General features: G+C 42.6%; 1 protein-coding gene across 6 annotated transcripts in view; it reads right to left on the bottom strand.

Moving 5' to 3' along the window:
• Positions 1-738: 738 nt before the first annotated feature.
• Positions 739-21,590, bottom strand: part of Entpd4 (ectonucleoside triphosphate diphosphohydrolase 4) — a 28,379-nt gene continuing 7,527 nt past the window's right edge. For 4 of the 6 annotated variants that reach the window (XM_047548612.1, XM_047548614.1, XM_047548613.1 and 1 more), the window contains 11 exons: positions 20,143-20,340; positions 19,136-19,341; positions 16,330-16,480; positions 15,704-15,807; positions 13,605-13,664; positions 13,194-13,348; positions 11,473-11,639; positions 8,707-9,031; positions 7,332-7,417; positions 6,368-6,529; positions 739-5,114 (listed from right to left, as the gene is read on the bottom strand). In XM_047548612.1, the coding sequence (XP_047404568.1) occupies positions 4,886-5,114; positions 6,368-6,529; positions 7,332-7,417; positions 8,707-9,031; positions 11,473-11,639; positions 13,194-13,348; positions 13,605-13,664; positions 15,704-15,807; positions 16,330-16,480; positions 19,136-19,341; positions 20,143-20,340 (1,843 nt within the window). In that variant the 3' untranslated portion in view covers positions 739-4,885. The remainder of the gene's footprint in view (positions 5,115-6,367; positions 6,530-7,331; positions 7,418-8,706; positions 9,032-11,472; positions 11,640-13,193; positions 13,349-13,604; positions 13,665-15,703; positions 15,808-16,329; positions 16,481-19,135; positions 19,342-20,142; positions 20,341-21,590) is intronic. The other 2 variants (XM_047548616.1, XM_047548618.1) reach the window with 2 other exon arrangements.

The following is a 21,590-nucleotide window of genomic DNA, read 5'->3' as shown; positions in this document are numbered from 1 at the left end:
GCAAATGGTGTCACATAAAATGAGCGTTTGCTGTTACTTTTGGTAAGACTGCCAACCAAGAATATGATAACCTAGTTAAGAACAAGGAAGATGACATTTATCTGGGACTGTTGAGGACTGCACTCTGGGAGAACGGATTCAAGCATTCTTGAGAATGTGTTCTGAGGTCCTAGAAAATGGCGACTGCATTCAGAGCTCTCAGCCACCAGGAGGGCTGGAAATCACATCACTTGTTGGTCAGAAACTATAAAGGGTGCTGACAGAAGAAAAGCTATTCTATAAGAAAGAGACTGGTTGTGATCTCAGTCTCTGGGCAGCGGGGGTAAGGGGTCCATCCTACCCATCAGCAGAGGTTAACAACGTTTCAGGGTAACTGGCTCGGCCCGGTTAAAGGTTCGGCTGAACTGTCGGAGATCTGAGGAATGATGACCTCCCAACTCCATTTTAAGTGCCCCAAGTCAATGCTACTCCATTTTGACATTTTTCCATGGTATAGTACATAAACATTGGTTAATTTTATTTTTTCCCCCTGTCTATACATATAGCTAACAGGTAATTCAAGGTGTTGAGCTTATAAATGGTGGTCGCAGGCTGGCAGGTACTGCTGGTGACTGGCAGGGCACTGCCCGGGGCATCTTTCCTTGAGCTTCGCTTGGTGCTGTGCTGTGGGCTACTGAGTCTCTGAAACCCTTACAGCTGTGCTTCCCTGCACGTGTGCCCAAAACGAGACACAAACAGTGTAGTCAGATTGAATTTATTTTACTGAACTTAGACTCAAATATGATCAATCATTCTAACAAGTTAAAAAATTCAAATATCAGAGGGAAATCTATTTCAATCACAAGAAGCAAGCACACACAGCCTACAGGCTGTTGGGCGAACCTTCACTTTATTGATCATCAACACCCCTCCATGTGCAAGTGGGACAAGGCTACCAAACGCAGAACGTGATCTGACACCCTGACCCCTCCCAGGACCCGGTCTCACTCTGAATGGAAAACCTCACTTAAACAGACATTTCAAGAGGTTTCCCTAGTTCTTGTCATTCCTAACTATAAAGGTAGGATTTTTGGTAAGAGAACAAAGAATTCTCCTAGTCTGGTCACATCATTCACTTTTGAAAGGGAAACTCGATATCATAAAAAACAAAACATTGAAATAAATAAATAAATTACTCGAAGGTAGTTTTGCTGTATTGCACATTACCACACAGATTTCTAAAGCTGGTTTTTCTTTTAAAGCTTGGAAAACCACATTTGCCTTTTTCAGTTTCTTGCTAAGTGATACATGCTCCTTATAAGGAAAACTATGTAGGCCTGAGTTTAAAATTTAATTATCTGTTCATCAAGCGTTTGCTATGCTAGAGTGCAGAGGTGTGGATGACAGGGGCGAGAGTGACCTCAGCTTTGAGGGTCCTTAGAGCCCTCAGGACACTGGCCTTAAGCCATGAGCAGCATCTTTGTCCTGTGCCCCTGGAGCTGGTAAGCACTGACTAAAGCCAGCAGTTTGGGGGGAGGGGAAATGTGCAAAAATAACCGGTGCAAATCCATGTGAGTCTTTTCCTGTGATGTCCTTAAATGGATTGTGAAGTCTGTGAGAATGTTTCCTTGGAGGCACAAAAAAAGAGAAGCACATGATACGGCTAATGGAACATGAGCTTTTACTGGGGAGACTTTCTACTAAGATTTAACACAGAATCTGATGCTTTGACAAAGCTTTTAGCAAGTCCCCAGCTCGATTTCTTTTGCTTTCTACTGCAAGTGTACAGTTCACTGCCTTCCTGGTCAGCCCTGAGCTGAGAGGAGCCCTCCTCCTCCTGAAGCTTCTCCTCTGCTGGTCTCTAACCCATCCCTGCATCACTTAGAGGAAGTGTGTGGCCATCTTCCCTTCCATGATACACATCGCCGTAAGAAACTACTCAAGACTCTGGACTCTGATGCAGTTATCTCAACACAACATACTGAGCTCCCTTGAACAGCACTATTTTAAAAACTGGGGGTAGGGCAGATTTCCTCATTTGGTAGGAAACTTATCTTGAAAATAAGCTAAGAAGCAAAGATAAGAAGTGAACTTCTATAAGCAAGTATTTTAAGGTTGAAACTTGGTCACTTCTTTTGCCCATCTTTTTTGTCTGCAAAGGTAGCTGCCTATTTCCTTTCTAGAATGAGATTGCTCCACAGGGCCACAGCTAGTGTTAAAGGTTTCGTCTCCACTTTGGCACTATTGGGGAATGCAATCTTGAAAGGCAGACCCCGGGGGAGGTCTTCTGGTTACTGGGGGTGTGTCCTTGGGCCCCTGCCCCTCCTCTTCCTCTTTCTTTTGCTCCAGGTTGGAAGTCAGCAGACAGATTTTGCTCCACCATAATGTGCAACATGCTGCTCCACATAGGGCCAATGCAACAGAATCAGCCAATCAGAGACTGAAGTCTCTGAAGAACTGTGAGCCAAAAACATCTTTTCTCTGTATAAGCTGATTAACTAAGGTATTTGTAGCCGTGATTGCAAGCTAATGTGGCCAGCAAACTTTTCCCGTAAGAGGTCATTTAGCAACTATTTTAGGTCACATATAGTTTCTACTGTGTATTTTTCAACTTTTTTTGTTTTTAATACCTCTTTAAAAACTGAAAAACCAACTTAGCTCCAGGGTCTTCTGGACTGGCAAGTTTGCCTAGCTGCTCCAGGGGGCTGTGGGAGGAGCGTGGATGCCTACCAGGTACAGGTAGTGCGGACTGTGGAGCCCTCCTCTGGGGACTTGCTTTGGAGAATGAGGTAGGTTCTTTTGAGTGGGTGAAATCAGGGCTCTTCTGTGTGTCTATTCTGTCCCCCAAAATGCAGAGTTGGACTAACGTGACATCTTTATTTAAAGAGGGGTTGATTGCTTATTTATTTATTTAGCAACCCTGGATTAAACCCGGGAGACACTCTGCCATTTTTCTTTTGCTGCAAGACAGGGCCTCACTCAGCTGCCCAGGCTGGCCTCACACTTGGAATTCTCCTGCCTCAGCCTCCTAGGTTGCTGGGATTGCAAGGTTTAAACAGTGTCTATTTAAGGGATTAGTTTTAATGAAGGATTATATAAATCTATTCCTGTGCTAGCTTCTCCTTGTCTTGATTTAAAGGCAAAAACCACACACCATAGATTTAATTCTACAGGGTAGGGCCCTGCTATTCCAACCGGCTGGCATTAACGAGAAGTTAAAGTGTAATTGCACTTCCTCTTGCTCACTGACACCACCAGGGTCCTCAGGCTACAGATTCAAAGAGCTGCACAGCTCAGGGTACTCCTGGGGTGTTAACGGAAGGCTCGACTGCGCTGGACTGAAGTGGCTGGTGGCCAGCACTGCAGATGCTGTAACCCTATATGCCTCCTCTAACGTTCCAGCAATAACTTCCTTCTTTGTTAGAATATTCACGTTGAAGAGAATAAAAAATTCACATTTCTTTCACAAATTTGTAATCTTTTAAGACATCAATAGGTAGTATGTCTTGTTATTAGTAATCAAACAAAATAAACTCCAACTTCTTTTTCTAGGTTAAACAGGGCTTCAGAATTTGAATTGTTTCTTTAATCAATGATTTTCTAATAAACAGCTAATGGTTCTCAAGAGTACACAACTGCTACCAATTATATTAATTTAACTGTTTTAGGGTCCACAAATGTACAAACACACACTCCCACAAAAAGAACTTCTTAAAAAAACGATGAGAATTTCCAAAATTTCTAAACTAAAAAATAGGTAAAAGGCAGCCAATCTTACATTTGCCAATCCAGTTGTCATTTTTAGATTTTTGCTTAAAGTGTCAAATTTGCTTTCTTCAAAATGTGAGTTTATTTCTTGTATTAAATTCAGATTTTTCCTTGGCCTGGATTTACTCTGGCATGCCAACCACGGTTGCAGCTCTAAGCATGGGTCTCCCAAATAAAACTGCTGAGACAGCTTTTAATGGGGGAAGAGGGTAAGACCAACTTGAGGTTGGAAGAAACTGCACAAATAAGCAAAAACATACCCCTACGAGATGCTGATGCACCGAGATAGACACCAGCTCTCGTTCTAATGAAGCTTAATTAAAATCAGTGAAATTTTATGAATTCTCCAATTCTGTCAAAACTAAAGTGTTCTAAGGATGCTGAAAGGTGGGATGACGTACACAGTTACCTACAGTCAGGAAGAGGAAACAGCAAGGGGGCACTTCCTGATCAACTGCCAGGAAGCAGCCAGTGCAGAGGCGTGTGTCCCCGCAGAAGCGGGCCCCACAGTCCCTCTCTCAGGGACCCAGCGTTCACACACAACACTCTTGTCTACAGTGCACATCTTTCACTGTCAGCTTTATAAATGGTTTCCTCCTGGTGCTTATTTTTTATCTATTTTGGACATGAATGGTTTTGCATTTTTAAACCTGCAAAGAAAACGCACCGTGGCAGACCTGAACAATGAATAAAAAATAAATCTCACCCCTCTTCAGGTTGGAGCTTTCAAAAAATCAGAGGGCTATCATTTGCCTTCTGGGTTCTGTACAAGTGTCACTCTTCAGTCATATCTCCACTGACTGACAGAAAGCATCTTTCCCACTTCCCTCCAACGTCAAAGTGCATTTGTTGAAAATTTAACATACCTTTAAGAAAACCCACAAATCTCAACAAGTTTTGGCAGACACCCTATGCAGCAAAAATCAGGTGAGTTTCCCTTTTCTCCACCCTCAGTTAAAGCTGTATTCAAAACGGCTAAAGGCAATGCTTCTAGACAGCAGGGCTGACACACAATGGATTTTGTTTTAAAGAACAAAAAGGGAGAGGAAAAAGAAAATCATCTGAGAACACAGAGGAGAAACCCTGAGGCAAAAATGGCTTTTCCTGTAGAGAGTCTTGCATGGCTGTGTGCCTGGGCTCACAAGGTGCCGGCAACCTTCTGGGAGGGCAGGCCTTCCTCCATCCAGAGTGCCGCGGCCGAGCTGTGGCGGGGTGAGCGGCGGTGGATGCGGCGCAGTCGTAGCAGGTAGAGGAGGATGGAGAGCAGGACCACCAGGAAGCAGCCAGAGAACAGGTAGTGGTTGTAGACAAAGGAGACGCCCCGCCAGTGCGCGTGACTGGCCCGGAAGACATCTTGCTGGATGTCTCTGCCCAAATGGAGAAAAGACAACAGAAAGGAGGGTAAGAGGGCCTGGGTGGAAACAAGGCGGCAGGAACTCAGCCTGCAGGGCCTGGCGTCGCCCCAGCGCCCCAGCTCCGCAGACACGGCTGAGAGGGGGCCACTGAGCCTCAGCCTGCCTGCCTCTGAGGTGGAGGACAGGTAAGCTTGTTCTAGGGTACTGGTAAGTGTTGAGATGACATGCGAAGCCGTGCTGAGTGCCCAAGTTACCAGCATTAAACTCAGAACTGCGAGGGTTTCACTAACACAAGGAAGTCAATGCAGACTCAACACAGCGTGAAACCACACAGGAATCCCTACTCTGCACAATTTTTGTAGTTGATCCAACTGCAAAAAGTATTGCTAGAAGATGCTCAATTAAATGGGATGAAAAGTTAATGTCTCATTTATAGATTGACCAGTTTTTTTGCCCTGGTGCTAGGGACTGAACCCAGGGACTTGTGCATCTTAGGCAAGCACTCTGCCACAGAGCCACATGCCCAGAAATCAGGGTCCTTAACATGGGGTCAAGTTCAGTCTCCGAACCTGAATGGGAAAGATGTACACCTTTATTTTACCAGTCTCAGATTGAAATTCAGTATTTCCTTTAATCATGAACATAGGCAACAAATGATTGCAGTATTAGCAGGACTTGTGATTTGGTTACTAATGAAAGCACAGTACTTTTATATTCCATTATTGTAACTGATGCCCCAAATACCCTGGATACTCATAATTACACTGAACTGACAAAAAAGACTAATTCTGCTGCCAGATCTTGATATTTAATTTGTTAATAAAGAACATATACCACTTTATCAAAAATGTGTTTTCTGTAATGGTTTGACAAATGTAATATTGACATAATGGTCTCCTGTACAACCCCAGGATTTATATTATACACTGAAAAACAGTATCTGAGAAGGGTTGATTCAGGGTTCATAAAGGTTACTGCATGAAGGTTAAGAACCCCTGACTCAATCCTTCTGTAGAGGTTAGGACAGCTGAGGACAGTCCAACACAGGGCAGGAGCACAAAGTGCTGTATTGTGGGGTGAGCAGGGTGGGAAGGGAGCAAGGCCTTGTGAGGAGGTGGAGAAGACACAGGGAGGTCACTGACTTCACAGTTCTGCCCTGGGCAGCTCTGACAGCAAGGTACTAACATCCACAAACACAGTTGCCATGCGCACTGAACTGGAGGAAAGCAGCTTTTGTGATCTTCCTTACCAAATGTGCAGCCTACCTCAATGGTAAAAAGCGGGTCCTATAAAGGATGGCCCCCAGGGTCCACTGCACTTCCTTGTCATACACCTGCAAGGCCGTCTTTAGGTTTTTATAGCCAACAGGAAACGAGAAGCCCCCGTGGAACACCTCAAACATCCAGGCTGATTTGAAGCACTGATACCTACAAACACCAGGCACAGGAGTCAGACCCACTCACTTGTCAGCCTGGGCCCAGCACAGAGATGCACAGCCTTCAGCAGGTCAGCCCTCCGACTGGCCTGATCAGCTGCATGTTTCAAGCTGATTTTCACTGCAACATCAATCTTCACCTGTCAAAACTGATTAGCTTGTGAAGTTTGATTTTGGTATAACTGAATCCACTAACATGACAGATTTTTCCCGTTAGGGATTCCATTATTTACTGAATAAATATTGAACAAGTTCTACCTCTTTGAACCTTAGCTTATTTCAAAATGAGAAGGCAGGAAGGTCCTTCTCCACTCTGATATCAGTGCCTTATTTTTTGCAAAGCACTGTGATAATCAAGTAATAAGATACAGTAGTAAACAAGGGACGATCACTGCATTTAAGTGGCTTACAATAAAAGGGAAGTTTAAAAAAGCAACAAGCAGCTACAAACCAAAGCAGAATAGGATCCATGCTTTCTAAGGGTCTGATGAGTGTTCTGGAGACTCAGAGAGTATGGGTAGAGTCAGGTGGACAGAGGAAGTATGGAAAGGACAGCATCAGACCCAACTCTGACAAATTTCAAAATTCAGTCAAAAAAATATATATAAATATGTGTGTGTGTGTATATAAATGAATATCTCTGATATGCCCAGGAACAAATACTTGTCTCACTTGAAAGAGTCAAGGGTAGGTCAAAAAGGCATAGTGATGGAGGAGGATAGGGAGGCAAACTGGGTCAAGACTGAACTACTGGTTCTTAAGAGCACCCTGCAGCTTAACTGTCCACTACTTACTTAAGCCGATGGAGGTCAGCATGAGAGGCATAGAGTCCACGGTCAAAGCGATCCCTCAAGATGGACCACTTAGTTGCACAATAATCCTAAAAGCAATTTCACCCAAAATAAATCAGCAGTATAGCCTTATTAAAACATTTTAAATTTAAAAACAGTATCATATTCATCTGTGTAACAAGCAAATCCTTCCAACCAGGAAACATGCATCTGTGCACAGTGAGGGCCAGACAGGCTGCACTCGGGGTAGGGCTGGCTCATGAGCAAATGCCACGGTTCTTTACCCTACCACTGCCGAAGGAATCGCTAGAGAACTTCGCCGCCCACAAACCGGCTCCTCTAAACTACCTAGTTCTCCCTCCGTGCCTGTTACAGACAGATGCTTCAGCCTTTCTGCCTATTCACCTACCCGGAATCCCATGTCTGGGGCAGGCTCGGTGCAAGGTACTGGGGAGATGATGGTGACCACAAAGGCAGAGGGACTTGCTTTTCCTGAAGTTGCCCACAGTGAAATTAGTCGCTCATGTTTACTGAACAGCGTGTACAGCTTCTGAGTGGAAGACCTGAGCTCTCCACGTGGCTACTCTCCTAGCCTCTATCAACAGCACGAAGAAGCCGAGGCTCAAAGGGATGGATGACAGGCAGCCTGAGGGATGTGCTCAGGCAAGAGGGTCAGGAAAAGGAAATGCCAGGAACCAGGCCCATGAGAGGGGGAAGAAACCCCACAACAAAACACAAACACGAGAGAAGGCCATACTCCTAGGTTCAGGGCGAATGGACAGTTGGTTATGCCATCAACTGAGGTGGCACAAATGGGACAGAATGGGGAGAAATGGGTTTGTCTGGAGTTGTGAAATCTAGCAGGCATCAGGGCACAAGTCAGGAGTGCAGACTCTTCTTGAGGGGCACCAGAAAACCGTCCAAGAACTAGGTCAGTGGGCCATGGGCAGAAGTCTAGGTTCACCAAGGTTCAAGGCGTGTGAAGTGGAAACTTCTGAAAGTGCCTGAGGAGACACTGTCGGGAAGGAAGGGAGAACAAAAGGACAGGAGTGTCCTGGTGGCTAAGGGCCTGGGAAGACTGGCAGGAGGACTGTCAGATGTGACAAAGGAGAAAAATAACATAGGACAGTAAATCAGGAATTCCCAATAAGCAGGGCAGTTACTGAAGTGGACGGTAGAAGTCAGCTTCCAGTGGATTTTCTATGTCTCCTGTGCCTATTTCCATCCCCCAACCCAAGGGAACAGGATTCCCTACCTGCTGGACTATAACCTCCCATACTCCAGCTTCCCCTCCAAGAGGGAAGGGAGACATGACCTGTTCCTGTCCACTCTGGTCTCTCAAAAGCATGCGGGAGCACATGGTTGCTTGGCAGGTTACCTTTGCAGCTTTAGTGAATTTAGCAGCATTGTAGTCTCCCCCCATTCGTAACACATCTTCAGTGCAATAGTAGAATTCAGAAAAGCCATAGAATTCACTGTTCTGGAAGTGAATCGGGGGCTGGTAGACCCCATTGAGGGAGGTCTGCGTCTCATTGGTTTTGTTCATGAATGGCTGGAGGATTTCTCGACATAGGTCAAAGTCGCCTGTTCCCCGTAGGTACATCGTCTGCCCATTTTGCTGGATTTCATCTTTAATGTCAAGGGGCAAGCAGGGGTCCAGATATGGAGCATCAGGAGTCAGACCAGTCTGTTTACCAAGAAGCCTATGGTACAAAAAGCAATTCTATCATGAGACCTATACTGTACTGTGTTTCTGAGAAGAGGTCGCAAAGCAGTGTTTATCCAAACATACTCTGGAATACAGGTCCTGCAGGACTGTGTCTGTGCAAACAACAAAAGGTTCTAGGATAGTTAAGCTAGGAAAACTGGCACCCAACCCCTCCTGGAGACTCAGCACAGTCACATGCAGCAGACACAACTCAGTCCAGGTAAACCACCTGATTACCTGGCACTTTCAATTCCCTGCAACACAGCCTGAGGCTACCGGCCACAGAGCGCTCAGCGACCATGTTGTTCCCCACCCCCGTTCTCATCAACAGCGCTTTTAACTGTATAAAGATGAGTGAGAGGTGACTGGTCCTGGAAAACCACACTACATGCTTCAGAAAACATGAAAGATACTAGCTGCTAGAAAACTTTTCGAACCCTAGTGGGAATGATAAAAAACAATTAGAAAAAATTAGTAAATTCTAGGATTGCTTCACAAATGTTATTAAGTCTGGGTATTCTTTAAAGAAAGCCAAAAGGACACCTCAATGAGGGTGAATTAGAAGAGAGCTTACTTCAGAGCAGAGGATCAGCTGATCACTGCACAAGTGTAAACGAAATGTTTAAGATTTGCATCTATTTTTATAATAGTCTGTTTCAACTAATTTTTTAAAATTACTTTTATCAACTATTGGTCCCAACTGTGGCAGGGAGCAGAGCTGCTGTGTGCCACATCTGTGAGGAGTTCTGGAGTAAAGGTGACCTGTTTATTGAAATACACCAGGCTTGCTACTGCTGTGAAATTTCTGGAGACCCACACCTTCAAACAACCAAGGGATAGAAAAAAAATCTCACAAAAATGGAGGCGATGTTGGTGTTGGGCACGATGAACTCATGTGAGCATGAAAGGCATTCAGCTGTTAGGAGTTAAATATTCCAGAATTTAGTATTCACCACTGACAGTCTTCTTTCCACTCAACTAACAAGTCGCACATTCACAACTTTGGGGTTGGGGTTGTGGCTCAGTGGTGGAGCGGTTGCCTAGCATGTGTGAGGCACTGGGTTCAATTCTCAGTGCCACATAAAATAAATAAATAAAATAAAAGTCCAATGACAACTAAGAAAATGTTTTTTAAAAATGACTTTACCATATAAATGCTTAATTAAAAAAAATAAAAATTGATTACCACCTGTCATAGCGGCATGGCCCTCAAAGGTTCCCGTGCTGAAGGCCATGCTATTGTAACAGCATTATTCAGTGGAGGAGCCTTTGGGAAGGTGACTGGATCATGATGGTGCTAACCTCATCAATGTATTTGTCTACTGATAAATTAATAATTTGATGGCATTACTGGGAGGCAGTGAAAACGACAGAAGGTAGGACTAACTGGAGTAAGCAGGTCACTGGGAACATGCCCTGCAATGGTATATCCTGTCCCCAGCCCCTTCCTCTTGTTCTCCCTGCTTCCCTGCTGCCAAGAGGTGAGCTCTGCTCTACCACGCCCTCCTCATCACAGGACCATGGCAATGGAGACAGTTGACCATGGACAGAAACCTCTGAAAGTATGAGCCCAAATAAATCTTTCTTACTTGAAGTTGTTTTTCTCAGGTATTTTGTCACAGTGACAAAAAGCTGGCTACAATACCATCAAAAATAGCAAAGAGTTATGTTTCAAGACTCAATTCTTGACATTCAAAACACTTGTAATTATTATTAAAAGCTCAAGCCTCATGTTACTATTTTAGTTGTCCTACATCTAAACTAAGAAGTGCTGCTGAACTGTTATTAAACAAAAAAATTTTTTTCAACTGGTAATAAAACCAATTAGTAAAAACCAGGGAAATCCTAACCTTTTAAGAAGCTGCTCGATAAATCTGCAAAATTGATTTGAATAAAATTTATAAAATATTTATATTTTAAGACTATTATAAAGATATAAATGCACTGGACACCAATTAAAAAAAAAAACCAAAAAAAAAAAAAAAAAAAAAAAAAAAAAACCGTTGGACTACCAAAGCCATAATTAACACCATTCAATTAACTTAGGGAGTAAACACAGGACACAGTCTTTATTGCTTTTCCTATTTAAATACTTGAGTTTCTAGCAAATGTGGTACTGTCTAGCTCCAGCTTGGTATTTATTAAAGTTCAGACTTCCATATTTATTATGATCAAATTGGTCAGGAAAGTATGCCATTGCTTAGCTCTATGAATTAGAAATTTTTCCCCTTGAAACTGTTTCATCAAAACAAGTAAAGAAAAACAAGGCACAGTAATCAAGAGAATATCTAATATAATCCCAGCTCACTGGGAGCTGATAAAAAGCTACCAGGACTGACATACTTTGCTGATGGAACTCTCCCTGCTTGGCCTGGACCTGTTTGGAGGTAAGACCCAGGTGTACAAGTGACGACTGAGTAGTGGGAGGTGCTTTACCTGTTCTTTTGAACTGTGTTGGCAAATATTCTGTCTTCATATCTCTGTCGAGCAGCATTGCCACCAAACCCAAGAAATGTGGCCACATAGACACGATACACATGCTCAGTATGGTGAACGTCACATCCTAAGTTAAACTCGGCTAACAAGTTTTTAGCTACTTCCTCCTGCAGACACAGGATAACAAACTTTAGTATTTTTAAAGCAATTTTAACTTCTGTTATAAAGAAGGTCTACATAGAGTCTCAAAAGGACCTAATTTCTGCTTCAACATTTCCCAATGATTCTCCTAAGCATCCTTCATAATTCAATATGATGATTCTGACTGAGGAAACTTCAGGTGTTTTGTACACTTGTGGTACTCTTATGATTTTCCGAAAAAGGAAGTCAGAAATAGAGTTCACACTCTCTGACCTAGTAAATCTATTTATGGAAATAAATCTAAAAACAAAAAGGTCTATAACACAGATGGTCTTTGCAATTCTATGACAGAAAAAAACTGGATGTCATCTGAATATACAATCTCAAGTGAAGCTGAAGTTAATTATAGCAATCAATAACATAGAGTAACATGCTATGCAGTCCTAAATAAAAGACACGAAATGGTATAAACGATAGTGTTGGAGCAACTGTATTTTTTAAAACTATGAACAGGAAAAAAAAAAAAGAAATTCACTAAAATACTAGTAATGGTTTTTTAAAATGATGAGTCCATGAGCAATTTTTAATTTCTAATTTTCACTATTTTCCCCAAACTTCCTTTTTGTGTATTTGTTCCTTTATATTGTGGGGACATGATTTTTTTAATGGAATGTAATGATTTCTAGAGGCCATTTGGAATGGGAAGTAGGAAACAAAGACACAAAAGCATTTGTTAAGCACATACTAGGTGCTGGGAGGTGCACTAGACACTTGTATGCATTATCTCATTTGACCCTCATATTAACCTCATCCTACAGGGGTTTTCATTCACATGAAGAGATGAAGAAACTGGCTCAAAGCAGCAGTGTGACTTGCACAAGGTCACGCCAACTAGTGAGGAACAGAAAGATGATGCCGTGAGGCTCGTCTGGCTGCATGCCCGCCCCACTTCTGGGGGACAGAGCAGGACACCAAAGTTTAGTGCTACTTCACAGCTGGACAGACAGAGTGATAGAGACACGCAGTAATTCAGGAAAACGTGGAAACTGCTCTGGTGTTCACTGTACACAGCCACCCGGCTTCCACTGAGGACCACAGGCCATGACTGAGAACACTCAATGGGGTAGAGAAAGGACAAGCAAACACCGAGTTCAGAGATGTGGAGCAGTGGATACCAACCTCGATCCTTTCCAGAAAAGTTCAATGTTGACTGAGCCATTAAAAAAAAAGGATCTTTCCCAATTATAACTTAAAAAATCAGATGCTACTGTATTAAGTTTTAAATACCTTAAGAAGTGACTGAAGTGAAAACATAAACAAAAAACTCAAGCATGCTAGTAACATATACCAAAGAAAAAATCTAAGTTCAGAAAACAAACCAGCTGGTCTCAATGCACAAATGCTAGTGGCTGCCTGAGGCCCGCCTCCTTCCTGCAGCCTCCTTCCTCCTGGGATGAGAAGGTGGGCCCACAGCAAGCACAGTAAGGATGTGTTCAGACTCAGGAAACAAAACAAAAATGGATGGAGACATGTTAAATGAAAACCAAACCAAACAGAAGGCAATTTGTACAGATAGTAACCTGCTGTGAGGAGGCAAAGCTTACAGTTTCGGGGACTTCATACGCTATCTGGGTTGACACGCCTCCCATGTCAAGAATGCCAGCTGTTCTTTTCCGGATGATGGCCTTGCTGTTCTCACTACCAGGAATGCTCACTTCCACAAGTGCCTCATCATCTGGAAAGAACAGGAAATGTGCACTGGAGCAGAACGAACCAGGAACACTGGATCTTGTGAGGCATTGCACTGTGTTCTTAAAAGTTTCAAGCGCTCAGGCAAATCTAGTGGCAGGCGAGCTTAGTCAACTGAGTTCAGCGGCAGCCTTCTCGCTCTGCAAGGGCACAAGACTTAGCTCCTCTTAAGCCTCTGGATTACACAGAAAAACCTTAATTTCTAGTTAGACTCATTAGTTGGGGAAAAAGATGACACTTACCTTCTTCAACATGCTCAAATCGTCCAAGGACGAAATTAATGCCGATCCATGCATATACACCTACAGACATTTTACAGAATAAAAACAGGAAAAATTAAGTTTTTAAACTTTGTGTATAAATCTTATCAACACAGTCTGTGCAAATATCTCATTTATTTTAATCCCCAACAAATTGTGAAAATATCACCTAACACATTGCTTTTATCTTTTCCTAATGCTTTTCCATGGACTCTCAATTTTAATATTTATAATCTTATATCATTTACATAGGTTAAAAATGGAATTCCTCAGGTCCTAGTTTTCCTTTGAAATCAATGGGTTTTTTTCAAAATACTGGAGCTTTTACTTGTTAAAATTTTTTTACTTTTATAGAAGTTCAACCTATCAATTCCAAAGTCTTAAATATTTGAGCTATCTTTCACTTTGTCCTTCACATTCACTCAGTTGCCAAGTCTGATTTTATTTTTGCAACATTTCCTACACTCAATTTTTATCCCTTTTTCATTGTCACCTTGATTTATGTCATTACAGAGAGAGAAGGTGACAGTCCATCTACTCAATCTTCCTGCCCCCACCTTCCAGGTGTAATGGTTAATTTGAATTGTAAACTTGATTGGATTAAAAGACTTCTGGGTGTGTTGATGAGGGTGTGTCCAGGACTGATTGGCATGTGGGATCGCCAACTGAAATGGAGACCTTCCCTAAGTGTGGGCAGCACTGTCCAACAGGATGGTGGCTTGGATGGAATACAAGTTGGAAGAATAAGGAAGCAGCAGGGCAGATGCAAGCTCAACTCTCCTTGACCTGGTTCTTGATTGTTGCTTCCATGGTCTAAGGATATTGAACTCTCACTTCTTCACTCTTCCAAAGTGGACTCTGCTGGTCATTCTCTAGGAAGTTTCCAGAAGCCTTCAGTCTTGAACTAGGGTAGCACTGTTGATTCCTCTTGATCTGGGGCTCCCGCCTCTTGGACTACACAGCTACTGATTCTTCCAGCTCTCCAGTTGCAGACAGCCATTGTGGACTATCCAGCTTCTGGTTATGTAAGCCAATCTAATAAATCCCATTTTATAATCATACTTCCTATTGATTCTGTTCCTCTAGAGAACCCTAATACACATGGAAACCCCCTCTACCCTCTGCTGTTGGGCTGTTATGTAGAACAAAGTTCAAACTCAAGGGCTGACCATTCAAGACCTGCTCAGCTTTCAGCATTCCCACCAGCTTCCCAGAGACCACAGCTCAAACTAAAACACGCTTACCTAGCTGTCCAGTGCCATCCTTTCCAACCAGAATCAACTCAGATCATTTCTTCTGCTTGGAATGTGCTTCCTACCCCTTTTGCAGAGCCCTATTCTTCCACTGCTCTGGCATGTTCAATTTAGAACTACCCCTTGCAGTACAGTTCAGAGGTCAATTACTCCCTGATGGTCCCAGTTGGAAAAGAAAAAATGCCTTTCAACTCGTGTGATATTTTTTCTTATCTTCCTTTTGGCACTTAAAATAACCTCCTAGTTCTGTGTACCTCACTTGTCTGTACGCGGCTCCCCCAATTCTGAGTTTCTACGGTGCTTTTCACATAGGTAGTGCTTGTTGAAGTGATGGATGATTCTGAAATAAATACTGACTTTTGGGTCTTCATTTCTAGCAAGCTATTTTCCAAATAATATCACTGACTTGTCATTTCATTCTCAAGTAGAATAATTTCTTTCAAAACAGAACTAGCATTTTCTTTGTGTATCAAGTCAAGAACTTCCCCTTGCTAGCAAGTGAGAAGATTCCAAAAGCTTGACAATCACCATAATTCAGCCTAGTCATGCGTAAGTCAGATAAGAAATAAAAATCTTCCCTATCACAATGAGTTCAAAGTATGTTCCCTAAAAGTGGTGAAGACAAACTGAGTTACTTTTTAATGGCTTAATGCTTGGGTAATAAAGACCAGGCATTTAAGAAACTAATTTAGTCATTTAAGAATATTTCAGGTCAATGATTTCCCAAATTTTAAGATACTGAAAAATTTAATAGTGTATACTTGGGAAAATGGGGAGAACTGAAAGAAAAAACATCCCAGATTTTAAGCTAAAGGACAATATACCAACCTTCTTGTTTCCCAGAAATGACTTCAGCATGTGAGTCAGAGAACAGGAAGTCAAAGTGCACTGGGATGTCAGTTAGGAGGTCCTCCAGAATGGCTTTCTGCTGGCTGTAAGGCAAGCCCCAAATTTACACATCAAGACAGTATATCCTCAGTTTTTCTATTTTGGAAAAAACAAACCAAAAAAAAAAAAAAAAAAAGTCCCATGGCTTTGATATATCCTATACAACAGTTAATTTGAAAAGCAATTCATTGAAAATATTATTTATTGTAGGAACAATTTTTTCAAAATGAATAAGTTGTATGGATTATGTGATTCCTACATTGAAAAACAACTGCAACCATTCCTTAAAAAATAAAGTAGATAAAATTTTAAAATGAAAACTATACAATTTATTGTCACAAATAAGTAAATTAAAATCTATTTGGTGAGTTCTGGGACTAGTCTGGATTTGAAGAAAGAATTCTGAATGCCTTGCTTTTTTTTAAATTTTTTTCTTCAGTGCTGGGGGTTGAACCCATGGCCTTGTCCAACTGAGCTATCTCCCCAGCCCTGAATGTCTTGCTTTTGATGGGAAGGAGGAGGAAGGGGAGGACCGTGGGCTGCCTGGTCCTTATGTGCAGGCTCACCTTTCAGGAAGGACTCTCATCCCAGCAGTGCAGAGAATGTAGAGCGGTGTCTCTTTGTGTTTTGCCCGCGGCACATGCTCTGCAGCAAACTTCAAAAGTGGTGAAATGTAATCACTGACTTTCTCTGGAGAGGTAGCAAATTCTGAGATGCCTAGGGAAACAGGACACTCCAGTTAGCAGGTGAGCATCTTAGCTAAAACGAGCTTCAGCGTGCAAACGTGGAGAACATCAAGCTACACGACATTCTCCTGGGTCCCTACCCCTCTCTTCCTGACTGCTGTGGCAATTACCATTCAGTCCCGTGCCCCTTCTCCAATGTCAGAGAGCACAGACCTGCCTGAGCATCTACTATGGCGTCCATACAAGAGCTCACCCCGTCCTCAGGCAGGCCTGCACACTCCCACGGCTGCTAGCACCTTCAACATGCCATGGGTCTCCAAATCTTGTCCCCAGTGCTGAGAGCTCTTTCCCATCCTCTGATCAGCACGAGCTAACTGCACTGCCCATCACCACTGCTCGCCTCTTAGCCGTCTGAACATGACACATCCACTCCAAACTGAAATTCCACCGTGGACGTGCCTGGGCCACCTGTGTCCCGTCCTCGGGGCTCCGGCCAGGATCCTGGAGAAAATCCTTCTCCAATCACCCAACCAGCGCTCTGGTTTTCGCAGATAACCTCCCCTTGATTCCTCTCACTTTACTTCGCTTCTCCTGGTCTCTTTTGACATTACCACCCGCTGCTGGTCTGGGGCCACACACCCACTACCCCCACCATTCCCTGCTTGAGGGATGCTTCCTCCCGGTTTCAAAGTCTTTTGTGGTCCCTCCATTTCCTCCACATGAAGCTCAACTCTAAAGCAGCACATGGCCCTTGAATACTCACCCTCCTCGCCTCTGCCCAGGTTCCTTCCCTTTGCCCTCGGCTACACCGAACTAACAGTTCTATAACATGCCACACTCTGGTCTTAGGTCTCCGTGTTCCTGCCAGAAGAGCCTTGTTCTCCCGACGTACCCCTCTCACCTGGCTAACTCCTGCATGTCATTCACTCCTTTCTCCTCAGAAGTCTTGCCCACAGAACCCAGGAGAGACAAGCGCTCATTACATCTCAGATCCACCAGCTCATTACACCATATAGAAATTGCCTATTTACTGGCCTGTCCCATTACAACTGCAAGTTTCTCAAAGGCACACGCTGTATCTTGTTCAAATTCATATTCCAAGCACCTAAGGCAGAGCCTTGCACTATTCAAAATGAGGGGACTTTAGAAGTCCAAAGATGGCTTATTTCACAGACGAGGAAATTGTGGACTGAGAAAGATGAAGTGACTTATCAAAGGAATCAGGAGAAAATGGACTAACAAACAAGTCTTTTGATTGCACACAGGATGCTGTTTCAATGGACACCAAGCCCCACGCTAGCCAGACTCTGCTAAGACAATTTCTGGAGTCTTGCTGTACAGCTGCTGTACCTGGGAGTTCATGCTTCAAGACAAGAGAAGCGCTATGGAAAGGCACTCTGATTCACATCTGCAGTGCTCTGCCAGGGTGAGAGGGCACCACAGTAAGCTTGATGTAAGTAAGATTTTGTTGTACACCTTGGGATGATGTAGCCATCCCTTTGTTTCAAAAAGACAACACCAAGGCATGAAAGTTTTCATCTTATTCCACGAGAAGTACTGAATCACTGATGGGAAAGCTACTGAAGGGAAAACGTCAGTGCTTTATCTAGTTTTATATGTTAGTCTTCTGCTGAATTTTTCATTTGATCAATATTACTTCAGCCCTGAAAATATGTCTAGATTAGAGATAGATAAAAATTTAAGGGGCAGAATAATAGAGAACTAAAAACAGAGTCATTCACTAAGTTATAAGGAAAAATTAATCTTTGTTCATGGAAATATAATGATATTACTTATATTTCTGGAATAGGGTATAAGAAGCTATGATTATTATTTATCAATGTTCTTTTTAAAAAAAATTTTTACTTGATATGTAATAAATATCCATTTTATGGGATATGGTGTGACCATTGATACATGTATACATGTGTAATGACCAAATCAGAGTAATTAGTATTTATATTTTAAACATTTGCCATTTCTTTGTGTTTCCCTAGTATTTTAAAGATAAGTCCCCAGGATAGTTTGGATTTGATATTTTGTCATTTAATACATTGGTAAAATGAAATAAAAACCAATCTACAGTCCACTGCTTAAAATCCACATTATCAACAGCAAGATACAACAGTCCACCTGCAGGCACTCTGCTTCTTTCATTCTGAGTGCTCCTGACAGAGGCCACTGCCCATGGAAACGGTGCCGATGCAGAAACGAGTGAGAACCACTGGTTTAAATTACCTAATGGGAAGCCAGGCCTCAAGTTTTACAAACTGCTTAGAAATACAAGTATCTTTAAAAACTGGCCATAATTACGTTAGCTCTTTTATGTTCTAGTCATTAGAAATGTTTGGAGAAGCAGTTTTTTTAAATCACAGTACATAGTCTATTGTTTCATGAGTTATCTGAAATGGCCTTGTCACTGAGATGGAGCACAACGGCTACCAAACAGGAAAAACCACTCTGTAGTGAGGCCAGCCAGCAAGCATGTGGGTGGCCATGGCAGTGAGGCACTGTGGCCATCGCTGCAGGGCACAGAGGACATGGTTTGGGGAGTTTCATCAAGGTGTTCGTCACTATGTACAAACCAGAAAGGAAGGAAAAGGAGAGTGAAACAGGGAGAGCAGGCTGAGGAGGAGGTACGGGAGGCACCAGGAGCGGAGCCAAGCCACAGTGCTCAGTCACATACCTGGTTTAATTTTCATCACCACGGGCTTTCGGTTTTTATCCCTCATTTGCCTGATATCCAGCAGATCCCGAGGATTGCCATTATGCCGGGGCCAGCAATACACAAAGATCCGAGATCCACTGCTACCACAGTCCACCACGATTCCGTAGTTCACATTGGGATTACTGGTGTCGGTAGCTTCGATGTCTGTGACTCGCGCCAAGTACCTTATGAGGAAGGAGCACACGCTCTTATTCAGACAGAAGATCACACACGCTCTTAGACAGGATATCATCCTGCGCCTAACTGACAGAGACCTGATTAATGAGCTGTGCAGTTACACCTGGCATTCTTAGCACAGTCAGATGATGAGTCAAAAGAAGACAAAAGAGGAGGTGCTGACAAATATCTAAACAGGGGCATGCTCTTTACCCTCTACAGAAGCTCACAGGTTCAAAAAAGCAAATCATTCCCAACCTAGAAATCCTAACTCGGAAACTGGCTTAAGACATCATATAGGAGGAGCTTGTATTTAAGTAACTGTTTCTCTTATGATATGGGTTGGGTGGTCAGTGGCTAGCACTCTCAAACAGTTCAATTTTTCACGCCATGTGACAATAAGGCCTATAGTCATGTCCTTTACATTCCAACCTAACTTCAAAAGCCTTGAAGCATGAAATGGCAGCATTGTGGAAAGACTGCTTGTGTCTCCTCCAAATTCATTTGTTGAAAACTAATCACCAATGTGATACTACCCTCTAAGAGGTGATCAGATCATGAAGGCAGAGACCCCAGAGAATGCTCCCCTACTTTCCATGTGGGGACAGAGCAAGAAGGTGCCATCTATTAACTGTGAAACAGGCCCTCAACATCAAGAATGCTGGACCTTGTCTCGTACTTCCTATCCTCTAGAACTATGAGAAATAAATTTCTGTTGTTTATGAGGTCTATAGTATTCTGCTGTAGCCTGAACGAGGTCAGCCAGAAGGCATGGAATACCTTCTGAAAAAAAGATGGTTTCACCTTACCTTTGAAGTTTCTTGTCTCTGGATAGCCGCCCATACTTATTTCGGATTATGATGACAGAAAAGTATAAAAGTGAGACAGAAGCAGCCAGGATGCTAAGGACAATAATTTGACGTAAATTGGTATTCAGAATTCGAGGACAACCTACTGGAGAGATGCTAAAATGCCAAGAAGCAGGAAAAAGGCAGGAGATGCCGATCCTGAAATTCCAAAAAACAGATTTTAAAGTAACATGTTTCAAAGAGGTCTCCCCCGCCCCCCGTCCCCCAAACTGACCCTATGGTTACACGTCCAGCTTGAGCGCCTCCTACTGGCCTGCCTGCTGGTGTCTGTACACCAGCAGGTTCCATGTTGCTGTCTTGCTTCAGAACACATTAGAAAATGTTCTGAATGAGATTATTAATGACACCTGGGTAATTTCTCCTTTTGAGAGTATTTTGTACATTTTGATTCTACCCTACACTGTTCAAAAAAAAAAAAACAAAAACAAGCACACAAAACAAAAACAAAACAAAACAAAAAAAACCTTAAGTATTCTATTCAATCAGATAAATAAAGAAGTTGATAATGAAATCAGTTTAAGGATGATGAAACCAAAGCAAAATGAGGGAACACAAATGCCTGTTGTGAGCATGCTGTATGCCTCATACGCAAATGTAAGAACCCAGCCCAAAACATCATCCATGACGTGTAAACAGCTGAGGGAAGTAAGATTCCCACAGAGTGAATTCCAAGGCAAATTTCTCCCAAATGACTAACGGGACAAACAGTAGGACAAACAGTATGTTTAATAACTTTCTGAAACAAAGTCAATAAACGAGTTCTTTTTAAGATCTGTGTTTTTAGAAAGATTTCTTTGGAACTTTTTTTTTATTGTTTGTTCTATTTAATTATACATGACAGCAGAAAAATGCATTTTGATTCTTATACACAAATGGAGTACAACTTTTCATTTCTCTGGTTGTATATGATATAGAGTCACACCATTTGTGTGATCATACATGTACATGGGGTAATGATGTCTGTCTCATTCCACCATCTTTCCTTCGCCCTGCCCCCTTCCCTTCCCTCATTTCCCTCTATACAATCCAAAGTCCCTCCATTCTTCTCTTACCACCCTCCCACCCCCCGTTATGAATCAGCATCCGCTATTAAGAAAAAACATTTGACCTTTGGTTTTTTGGGATTGGCTTATCTCAGCATGATATTCTCCAACTTCACCCATTTACCTGCAAATGCCATAATTTTATTCTTCTTTATAGTTGAGTAATATTCCATTGTGTATATATACCACAGTTTCTTTATCCACTTATCTACTGAAGGGCATCTAGGTTGGTTCTGCAATCTAGCTATTGTGAATTGAGCTGCTATAAATATTGATGTGGCTGCATCACTGTAGTATGCTGATTTTAAGTCCTTTGGGTATAGGCCAAGAAGTGGGATAGCTGGG

Source organism: Sciurus carolinensis, chromosome 4 (assembly GCF_902686445.1).
Source record: "Sciurus carolinensis chromosome 4, mSciCar1.2, whole genome shotgun sequence".
Classification (NCBI taxonomy): Eukaryota; Metazoa; Chordata; class Mammalia; order Rodentia; family Sciuridae; genus Sciurus; species Sciurus carolinensis.
Note: the sequence above shows the minus strand (reverse complement) of the source record. Positions and strands in the feature narration are given on the sequence as shown.